Source organism: Callionymus lyra, chromosome 14 (assembly GCF_982586985.1).
Source record: "Callionymus lyra chromosome 14, fCalLyr1.hap1.1, whole genome shotgun sequence".
Lineage (NCBI taxonomy): Eukaryota > Metazoa > Chordata > Actinopteri > Syngnathiformes > Callionymidae > Callionymus > Callionymus lyra.
Window position 1 is genome coordinate 23,803,214 of NC_141831.1, and position 12,053 is coordinate 23,815,266.

A 12,053-nucleotide genomic window follows, 5' to 3' on the forward strand; every position below is an offset into this window, starting at 1 on the left:
CCTGATTTAAATACACATAGGTTTTGTGTTTACACTTAAAACATACCACCCCATCTCAGAAACACTCACCAAATATTTCAAAACAGACACACCACCCCAACCCAGAAACACAAACGAACAGCAATCCAACACAAAAGCAGAAAAATACACGCATACACCACCTCAAAACAGACAAACCACCCAGACACAAAAAAACAAACACCTCAACACAAAAGCAAAAAAACATGCACATACACCACCTCAGAACAGTTAGTCCACCCCAACACAAAAGCATAAAAACAACACTCATACACCACCTCAACTCAGACATTCTACCGCAACACAGAAAAACGCACAGACACCACCACGAAAGTAGCAAAACACACACAAATACCAACTCAAAACAGACCGACCACCACACAACGGAGACATAAACAGACATCACCCCAACACAGGAATACACACCTACCACCCCAAAAAAAAATACACGGACACCACCCCAAAACAAAAACAGAAAAAAAAAAAAAACATACACACCAGACCACCCAATACGAAAAACAACTACCCCAATAAAAAGCAGAAAAACACACACACCACCTCAAAACAGACAGACCACCCCAACACAAAAAACAACTACCTTAATACAAAAGCAGAAAAACACACACATCCACCACCCCAACTCAGATATTCTACATAATACCTACAGCCCCAAAACAAAATACACGGACACCACCGCAAAACAAAAACTGAAAAAAAACACACAAATACCAACTCAAAAAAGAGGGACCACCACAACACAGAAACACACACAGAAACCACCACAACACACAAACACCACCATAATAAGGAAAAAGACACCAACCACCACAGACACATAAACACCTACACTTCTCCCTAGCAAACAACCCCAACACATGAACAGAAAAACATACACAAACAATACCCTCACTCTGTGATATCACACCAACACAGAAACACACACATACACCACCAAAACACAGAAATCTGCAGACACGCACTAACAAAGAAACATGCACCTCAACAATACACAAACCAACACACACACAACCTCTACACTAAAATAGAAAATCAGACACAGACAGGCATCAACACCATTGGTTCATGTCTTACTGAGTATTTATTTATGTGCTGCTATGTTTGGCACTTTATCTGGGTTTGATTTGGAAACATAGGCCACTGTGTGATGAAGACCTGCTGATAGCGCAGTTGTTGGTCAAGCGTCTGCTCGTGGGTCCTTTGTCAGTCAGTACCACTCTCAGCTGGAGCGGATTAATGGCAAGAATAATCTACTCTCGCTCCCAGACCAATATAAACAAAAGACTTGATGCTTGGAAAGAGGGCCGGGGAAATTTGTAAGAGTACTCAGCCAAAAGAGAGGCCCGGATGAGAGGAGGGAGGCAATCAGAAGTGGTCCGGATACAGGCCAACATCAACAGCTCTCAGAGCTGAAGCTGATGTTTGACATTCCTGCGTTACTTTAACCAAACACTGGGGTCCAGCACTACAGTATAATGCTAGTGCTGTGTAAATAGCAGCCGAGCCCGAGCAGGGTATCGCTTTTCTTCGTCAGCCCCCCTCCCAAGACTAATGGTTTCCTTATTTTACATGACTGTTCCTCTAAATTAGAGCCATATCCCAAACCGGGGCCTGTCAAGAGAGGTCGAGCCTGCCAATCTCAATAGCACTATTGTTGCGCCTTGTTTTGCTACAGTTCAAACTATTTGGCTTAACCTCGGGAGGTGGAGCAGGTTTCCCTTCAGTCGGTAATCCGAGAGCACGTTCTCTCCCATCTATGAGCAAGACCAAAGGCTGGAATTGACTCTGACATGTGTGAACCGAGCCCCAGACTGTACGTCAAGATCACTGGAGCTCGGGTTAATGGTGTTGTTTGGTATTTTGGCAGACAATCCCACGGATCCCGAGACATCAAGAAATGGACCTGACGTTGTTGTCAATGTTTCTCCTCTCAAAACTGGTTGTCTTGAGACTTGATCTTGAAATCACTTGTGTGTGTTCTTGGTTGGAGTGTCTTCGTGCTGTTGTTACGCTGTTATTACATACATCATCCCTCTTGTCCTTGCCTGTCGTGCTTGATCTCTGATTTCTTCCCTCACTTTGCTCATTATTACGGTATTTCCATTGTGTTAGGTTTTCCTTTCTTTTTTTTCCACCCTTGGTTTCTGTGGGAAATTTGCATACCTTCATTCCCAGGTGGAAAAAAAAGTAATGACAGCAATTTCTTTCCTTTTCTCTCCCCCGCCACCCGAGCGAGGCCTGGTTTAGCGGCACCTGCGGAAGCGACAGGCGCCGGGATGAGAAGTGAAAGAGAGCAGTTGATTAAATCATCATCAAGTCGGAGCACAGAAAGTCAATTCTGCTCGCCGTCTACAATGATATCCTTTTATCTTAAAGTAATGAGCTATGGCACTTTTGCATCGGGTAATACGATGAGTTCCATTAGCATGTTCCATTTGCTTCACAAGCAAGAGCGAGTCATTCCAGCCGGCTTCTATCTTCGCAATCAAAGCAATTGGCTGCGCAGTCAGGAAGACGGGAAGGAACGCTGGAGCGAGGAAAGAAATCATGGTCCTGTTTTTTTTTCTCTTCTCTTTCTGTTTTATCACAGTGTTGCAGCAGCAGAAAGTCAATTTACATTCCACGGTTTGTGATGTTATCATGTAGCAGTGTTAATGAGTGTGCTTCAATCACAGATATCACAACAGGAAGCAGTCGCATCAAAAATGAGAATTTCTGAGCAATTTTCCTCCGTTGACCCTTCACTCTTGAACAAAACCTGGACATATATACTTCTCCATCATTATTGGTTTGAGGTTTTGCAGATGAAGTCTATCATCTTGCAATAAAAAGATAAATCTGCTTCTTTAGAGTCTAAACATGATCGATTTTGTTTAAAAAAAAGAAGGAAAAAAGCCAATACAAACAGTGGACACTGCTGCTGTCTTGAACCCAGCCTTAAATAACCCACAAAAAGTTTCATGAAATCTGCCTCTAAAGTGGAGACGACAACAATTCTCTTAATCCTTTTGTTATCTCTGGGTCAAGGTGACCCTAAGGCCTGAAAACAAATGTGTTTGTGGTATCCCTTGTCTTGTCCCTAGGTCAAGATGAACGACCTTCGCCACTGCATATTTATTTATGGAAGCCAGGCAGGTCGTTCACCTTGACCCAGAGACAACACAAGGGTTAAGATTGACACAGATTGTAAAACCTGTACACTAGTTTTTGAAAATCTATATCTATACAGGGCACTTGAGTCAGCTTGGTTACCCTCTTACTGGTGCTGGTGTCTGGTGTCGCAGAGGCTGCTAAATATAGTGTCAGTGAGAGCTGTACATTACAAATCATTGTAAATTATGTTTATAATATCAATTTGTCTGTTTAATGGATCCACTTGTGATTTCTCAATGTCACTAGTGTTCTTTTATTTACTCGTGTATTTCTAATTCCACGCTGATTGAAAAGACTGCGTTACGCTGTATTAAAATGGACGCTGGAATGTTGTGGAGAAAGGGAGAGAAATGGCGAACAGGGGAGCGTCTGAGGACTGTTTGCCCGTTGCATTTATTGCCTCTGCATAATTTATGAGCCGCTGGATCTGACCATCATGGCAGTGTGCCGCGAGCGGCCCCTGGGGCCATGTGGGACAGGCCTGTAAATTGGATGCTATGCTCCTGCTGAGCTCGCAAGCCCCCTTTTTTTTTTTTTAAACAGTCCAGCCTGAAAAAACAGTGCGGTCACAAGCCCTGCCAGCTACCTTTGAGCTCTGCAGGGCTCCAGATCAGCAAAAAACAAGAGATGGAAGCAGAAAAAAAAGGGAAAAAGAGCTCCCTGCTTTCTGCCTCTCACTCCCAGTCCTGTCAATCATTTCACCCACTTGCCTCACACCCGCCCTTCTTTAATCGACACCACCAACCTCTCGCCTACACACTGCCAAACCTTGCCCATATTCCCCCCCAGTGCCTTCTTCATTACCGACTCCAGTGCTTCTCTCCATATGCAGGGCGTCGAGTCTGCCAGTCACCCAGCATCCCTCTAATTAGTTGATAAAGAATTAAGTGGACCTTGAAATTGAAATTGGAAAGAAAAAAAAAAATGAAATCCAACCACATTTCCTTCTTCTCAAACGACATTTCTCCTTCCCCTGCCTGGAGGATCAACACACATCACAGAATTGTAATTCCGGCGGTGAATCAAGGTCCCGGATTCCCGACGCCGAACCCAACACGCCACGTTACGTGTTAACGAGGGCACGGCTGAGCGCGAGGAAATCGCTTTGTTACGCGTTTCTGTTCTGATGTCGGCTAATGAAGAGATGAAACGATAGTCACAGTCTGATGACACGAGCGATAATTCGTCATTAGAGAAACAATGAGATACGCCGAGTTAAGAATGTGAATGCACGCTGCAAGACGTGAGCCATCGAACTCATCGTCTGTTTTCTTTCTCTGTTGCAGTGCGACACGGAGAGTGACCAGGACGACAAGGTAAGGGAAGCAACCCGTTGAAAAAACACCAAAAGCAGTCGACAATGTTTCAAGGCTTAGAAAGGAAACAAACTCATACACAGTGGTTTCTTTTACTCATTTTATGGAGTTTGCTTTGGCACATTAAAGCAATAGTTCACCCAAAATTCAAATTAATTTTCTAGTCGACTAAGGGTTGGGATTATTTTCACAGTTATCGGTTCTGTTTTAGAGTTATAGTCAAAAAGTTTATTTTATAGTAACGACCTGAGCTCAGTTGTGTCTTTATCTTTGCCCAAAATGACAATTAAAAACATATAAATACCTCAGTTGTGCTCACCTGTAACGTCCCTCTTGTGTTGAAGCCTTGTATTGTTCCAGAAAAACATAAACAAGTCTATATTTAAAGCTTGTTTTTAGTACACATTTAAATTTTGGGTGAACTAACCCTTTAAAGTACATTTAGCACCCCCACCACCATACATTTTCTTCACATATATACACATATATCTCCTTATGTCATTATAATATCATCTCAAAATATTCTATTTTACATCAATGCTAGCTCGAGATCTACACTTCATGACATGATAAAATCCCATCAACATCAAAACTTGTGTTAACCCTCTGATACTAAGGAAGCTATTTTCCTCTGTTAGATGATGGGTCTTCCAATGTTTGGATGGTTTCTGCTCCTCTTTGTTTCATTCTAATCTCGCAAATTCATCCATGCAATATAAATGTGTGGCTTTCTGTTAGGTGCTATTTTCTAGATCTATATTCTGTTGGTTATATATCGTTCATTGCATTTGCCACATCAGCATCAACACACCCTCATTGTGAGTCCAAGAAAGTGTTAAACATTGGTGTGTGACTGAAGCAGCCGTGGTACGTGATATTTCATTGATTATCAGCGAGTCCTGATGCGCTCTAATGATCCGGCAACACTGTTTGCTTGTGTTGTTTAGCTCGGCCACTAATTGAGCCATTACTCAGTGTTGTCTCGCTATATTGCCACTGTCTTGGTGGCATTTCCTTGTTTTACTTTCAAGGAGGGAGAAGACCGGAGTGAGCTGTAATCCCTCCAGTGACTGAGTTAATTCACCTCGTGTTATGCCGCTGATGAACAGTGCTGACTGCACCTTCCTGTCAGTGATTAATTGTCTGTTAAAGTAACAGAGGAGTGAATTAACGGAGCAGCACAACAGAGACGTGTGTGTTCCTGCGCCAGGTTACAGACTAAAGCTCCTCATTTATGGGAGGAAAACTATGTACCTAGTCTGCGTGGACCTCTTTTTCACCTGAGAAATAGACTGCCCTCCATCCTCACGATAACATTTGTCACTGTGGCTTTTTATTGTTTTTATTTAGGATTGTGTGATTGATAGGAATGTTAAGAAAAGGTGACTTTTGTGTGTTTTAGATTCTAGGGGTGAAATAAATTGGGCAGTATTAGCCTATTGAGAAGATTTACGATCTGTGCTGGCCACAAAAATTATGATAGGGCACAATTTTCTTTGTTTTTTATAGTGTTCTGAACAATTGTTTGTGAATTCGGCAAGTTTTAAGTGAAGAGTATAGCAGAGCGGTCATAGATGTTTTCTGACAAGACGCCAGTTCCATTTCACACCAAGAAAATGTTGACATTGCCAAAGTTTCTGAATGTGTGAAGCCCAGTAGTAAACTTTGGAAGTGACAGACCCAGAATTTACAATTTTGAAGGATCGTTTTTTTACCACCCCATAAAAAAAAGTTATTATTTCGTCAATAGTATTAAAAAATACTTGGGCAGAAAACATATCAATGTTTGGAAAAAATACTAGGATTAAACATCGCAAAGGTTGCCATGTTTGCAGCAGTTGGATGAATTTTCTGTTTACAGACTTCCATTGTCAGAATAAAGGATGGATATCGATGAGGTAATAAATCACATTGTGGATAATGTAATATGTGTTATGACGGCTTTGTAAATAACATAACTTTAACTTTGTTTTTTTCACCCCTCCCCCACCACCACAACCAGTGCGGTATGTAGCATGTTCACACCATCCCCAAGAACTTTTACAGTGAAAATAAAAATCACACAAAACACCTCAAGTCATGCTATACGAGTCATTCAACTATTTTTAAGTCGATGTGTCATCACAAGTTATTTTAGTACAAAAATATTAAGGTACCCAAAACTACCCAGTGCTGCTGTAATAGGAAAACATATACTCTTATCAAGATTCAATTTATATCCTGAAAATGTACCAAATTCGTGGAGAATGTTCAAAATGACAGGCACGCTAACAGAAGGGTTTTTAACATGGAGAAGCAAATCATCAACATAAAGAGAGAGTTTGTATTCTTTGGCGAGTACCCCACTCCAGACAGAAATTACTAGATTTAACATCATTTGTAATTACACTGGCAAGTGGAGAGGCATATAAAAGATGTATCCAGGAGATAAATCTGTCTCCAAATTTGAATTTTTCCAAAACATAAAAAAGCTATGCCCACTCTACTCTATCAAAGGCCTTCTTGGCGTCTAGCGATATTGCTACTTCTGGCTGAACTTCAGTTGTATTAGAGTAAATTATATTAAATAGAGTGCGGGTGTTGAAGAATAACTGACGACCTTTTATGAAACCATTTTGCCCTTCCGATATTATTGCGGGCATCACTCTCTCTAATCGAATCGTGAGGATCTTTGCTAGTACCTTGACATCAGCGTTGAGCAAGGACAGCCTGTAAGATCCACATGAGCTTTAAATATGTCAGCTATCTCTTTTCGGAGAGCGGCAAGAAGCTGCAGTTTCAACTTATCAAAGTCCATAGTTTGACCGGATTCAGGATTTGGATGTTTGGGGCGCGCCGAAGGCTCACGTGAGGTTGCAGTGTCAGCAGGTCTTAACTGGTGTTGAGTCGTGTTACGGTTCTTTCCGCTCTTACCCGTCATTTTTTCGTCAGTCGACGGGTCGATATGTTCATACTTAGTTGATTCGGTCGATTTATTCAGCACAGGCGCTAATTATTTGATGATGTAAATCAAGATTTCGGGAGCCCTCTCACACACATCCTACTCCATTGATGGCCAAACCACACCCATTTGTTTTTGTTTATTTCATTTATTGTTCTTACCTTTTATCCCAATTGATGAATTACAACATGTAAACTTACAGTGGCCTGTACACTTGGCAAATATGCCTTCATCCCTCTCTTACAAAAAAATGTCCTTAGTAACTAGTTACTTTGAAAGATATAAGTAACTTAAAATAAATGAGATACTTTTGAAAGAAATAACAAACCAAGTCACTATTTTATATCAACCCAACCCTGTATATGTCTATTTGTTTGTGCGTATGTGTGTTAATCCTGATGTTATATAGACTAGATAGAATAAACTCAACAACTTTTTGTTCATTGTAATGGTGCATAAATGTGTCAAATGTTGATGTAATTCAACGATGTGCATTACACAATAAGTAGGTTTGTTTCTAGAATTCCTTTTGCAAATTGTAAGGGGTCGAAATATGGAGTCTCAGTAGACCTCCATGAATATTATTTCAACCCCTTTCAACAATTGTAACCTATATTATAGGTATATATAATGTATTCTCTTTCATCCTCTCTCTTTCTGAAAAGGTTTTTTAGATTATTTGTTTTTAAAATGTATTTTTTAACATCATCCTTTTACCATTAATACATTCATTATTCGCATTTCGTATTTCTAAATTATCTATATATATCCTTATATGGCAAAAACAAATAAATTGACTATGAGTGGATCAGAGTCACTGAAGTAAAATCTCACTTCTGAAGTCATTTCACTTTGAGGAAATGGTGAGAATGTAGAGCTTCTGTGCTTCTCACCGAGCATCTTCCAGCTGTACTGCAGCAACACTGTGGTCTACTTACCTCAGCGGCGATGTGTTGACTCGTTTTAAAGGGTCAAACATATTCAGATGAGGACAAACGTGTCTTATTTAGCGTCTCTTCAAGAGCAGGAGATGGGAAACGGGTTCTCAGGAGAAATCAGGTTGGGGCTGGTGCCGAGGCCTCCGTCGTGCCTGTGGAAGCTGCCAAGCTCAGATAAGAGACGGCATCTCAGTGTGTGTGTGTGTGTGTGTGTGTGTCAGCGCAGAAGCTGTCAGAGCATTTGCTCATTACAAAGTGACCTGTGGGATGGGCCCTCTCCAAAGTGACATGATAATGGTGTGCTGGGAGACAGGTAGGAGGCAGGCGCACAGCAGTCACTCGTCACACAGCACAGGTATTATTAGCTGCTTTTGCATTATAATCTGCGCTCATTCACAACTTGTTATTATTCTCATTTGGCCCTCCTCTGCCAGTTACTCTGCCAACAATGAGCGTGATGGATCGTTCTTGCTCTTCCTGGCTAAAAATATATTTTAATGACATCAACCTTTTCCGCTTCAGTTTAGCATAGAGCCCGACCAATTTCTCATGATAGGTTTCACTTTGAATCAGTTTGACTTTTCAACACTAATGATACACGTTGAGCTGAAATGAGTGACAATGAAAATAAGCCTTAATATGATGTGAAATTTAAAAAGATAGAAAAATTATATTATTAAAAAATGTTTAGTATAGATCAAATAGCTGTCAACGGTATTAATAGAGACTTAATTCTGGGCAGATAAAAAATCTTTAGATATTTTTTAAGGACAAGACAAATAAACATGTGAAATATATATATATATATATATATATTAAGAGTTGGTGCATTGTGGCTCAGTGGTTAGCACGATTGCCTCATAGCAAGAAGGTATGTTCTCCCCGTGTTGCATGGATTTACTCCGGACACTCCGGTTTCCTCCCACATTCCAAAAACATACAGAGTATGATTGGGAACTTGAGCAAATTGTTCATAGGTATGAGTGTGTGTGTGTGAGAATTGTTGTGTCTTTGTGTGTGCTATGACAGACTGGCTTGCTTTCCAGGGAGTCCCCCACCTCTCGCCCAGAGCCACAGGGATAGGCTCCAGTCTCCCCCCGTCACCCACATAAGGGAGTAAATGATTATTTTGGAGTTTAATTTGTTACTAACCACAAAAAAATTTGAAAAAGGTAATAGTTTCTAAGCTGTCGTTTTAGCCCTGAGGGCTGTGCAAGTGCAATCAAAGGGCCATATTTGGCCCCCAGGCACTTTTCATGCCTTGATATATAATCTGTAAGGTAAAATAAATGTTGAACTGATGCGTGATGAGTAAATATATGTCCTTCTTTTATTTTGAACATTAAAGTACACTGTTCAATTCTTAGCTCGTGTACATATTTTTGTCTGGTAAACAAGTTGGGTGCATAGAAGATGAGGGCGTCTAAATGTTGACTTAGGGACCTTTTTGTCCTTGACATTCAAAAGTGAAGACGCCGTATTTGCGCCTCCATTATTGTTGAGCCGTGTTTGCCCCGAGGCAATTACAGCAGAAGAGTCGTGTTTCTCAATCACTCTGCACATAAAACCATTTTACATTCTTCCCCCACACTGCGCCGGAGCCCGCCCTCTTCGCGCCGCAGTGGGAAGGATGAGTAATAAAAAGCAGAGAGCAACTTGTCAGCGTTAAAAGATTATGTGTTTTGGCCCCTCCAAAGGAAGAGAGTAGTGTTTACAGGCTTGAGTGGGTGCTCGCTAGGCCGAGGCTGAGGCTGATTGCACCAGAGTACCCTGTCAGCCAGTGATTTGTCATGTACTTTATCATCCTTGTCACTCCACAGAGCGTTGTCATAGGTAACGCCCGCCCCGCCCCCCCCCCCTCGCCGCCGCGCTTTGTAGCCAGTCGGTGTAGGAAATTTGTATTTACTTTGGGGGAGTGTAATTTGTTCCTCATGGATAATATGACCCTTAGCGGAGCCGGATCACGGGTTAGTTGAAGTGATATTTTCCGGTAATGGTAGTCGTACATCATGGCTGTCAGGGCAGGTTAGGAGGCGAGCACATTACAGCTCCATTTTACCACTGCAGGCATCTGGGATTATTTTCCATAACCAAGTATGACATGACCGCTCTGCAGAGTGCATTAAATTTTTACTAGCGTTTCTCCCTCCCCGGGCAACTTCTGTGGCTTTTCCTCCGGTCCGGGGTCTCTGGGCTGCCACGGTGATGGATACCCCCCGAGTCCCAGTGGCCCTTGCCAAGGGTAGCCGGTGTCACGGACCTACATTGCTCCCCTCCATCCAATAACTGGCAAATCCCTGCTCCCTCCGAGGAGCGAGACGGCTCATGTTTCAGTGCCTGAGCTGACCTCCAGCCTGCACACATGGAGTTACAAAGAAGTTTGAAACGACAAATGTGGCCGGCACAGGACGTTCATATCGCCATAGCAACAGTAGAATATTGTTGGATTCATTGCTGGAATTAATCCTCAATTTAATATATAATAATATTTGAAATATTAACCAGTTTAGCGCGTCCATTCAAACTACAAAGATACTTTTTCTTCTAATAGTTTGTTAAAAGATGTATTTCTTCTTGAAACCTTTTCCCGTTTTTTTTTAATATGTAATCATGCTTTGCATTTATTCTCAAACAAAGTTGTTTTGCATGGAATCCCGGAGGTGACATTAAAGTAATTTGTCCTTATCTTTTGATATTTGTATCTAATCATTCACATCCTCTCAACAATATCCCAGAGGGAGGAAGACAATATCGTGAGCCAAGAGTCTTGTCAGTATTTTTGTGGCCCCCTGAACACGTTTTCAACATTCACTAGTCTTGAATATTAGTCTTTCTTTTGTCTTGTTTACCTAAACGCTGATATTAATTTTATTGCTATTCTCGAGAGATGACCTATAGTGAAAAAACAAAAGAATGGATCAACCAAGTGGCTAAACTAAAGAACTGCAGTTGAACTAGTGGGTTGAACTAATGCGAGAATATCTCAAGATTCAAATATATGATACAAATTTCTGTAACTGATTTCACAAGAAAAAAAACAACAACAACATGTCACTTCAGGTGCTCTGTAGTTTTGTTTTGAAATTTGTTTTTTTTTTCTTATAGTTTATTATGAACTTTGATTGTTTATCTATTTGTCTAGTAAATAATAGTTTTTAATTTTTAAATCGCTACGTCAGAATCACCTTTTCAAGACAAATATCCCCCTTAGTTTTAATGGGTTGGTCTGCTGGTCGTCTGCTCCTCCACACTCTCTCCTCTCCCTCTGTGCGTCTCCTTGGCAGCAAGGTCAGCAGTGTAAATGGCATCTCTCGCCGCTGACAAATGGTCACCCCCTGTCGGATAATCAGCTGGGTCTCGGAGGTGGACGAGCAGGCGGAGCTCATTAGGGCGCCGCAGATGAGAAATTAATGTGGAGGTTCCAGGCCTGGCGGAGAGCCATGCTGATGGGACCTGGGTGGGGTAAGGGGTGTGGATGGGGAGGAAAGATAGACCCTGTGTGATGGATGAGCAGGTCAGTGGGCAGCAACAGTCCTCACACACACACACACACACACCTGTCCTCCCCTGGTAACCTTCTCTCCTCCATCCTTCCCAACCATCCTTCCTATTGCACACTAGTGGTCCAGGACCCAAACAGACAAGGTGAGAGTGCAGACAGAGTAATTA

The 12,053-nt window shown here is 41.7% G+C and overlaps 1 protein-coding gene across 6 annotated transcripts in view; it reads left to right on the forward strand.

Moving 5' to 3' along the window:
* auts2a (activator of transcription and developmental regulator AUTS2 a) overlaps window positions 1-12,053 on the forward strand; it is a 258,652-nt gene that overhangs the window by 159,377 nt on the left and 87,222 nt on the right. For all 6 annotated transcript variants that reach the window (XM_087807278.1, XM_087807277.1, XM_087807274.1 and 3 more), the window contains one exon: window positions 4,476-4,505. In XM_087807278.1, the coding sequence (XP_087663404.1) occupies window positions 4,476-4,505 (30 nt within the window). The remainder of the gene's footprint in view (window positions 1-4,475; window positions 4,506-12,053) is intronic.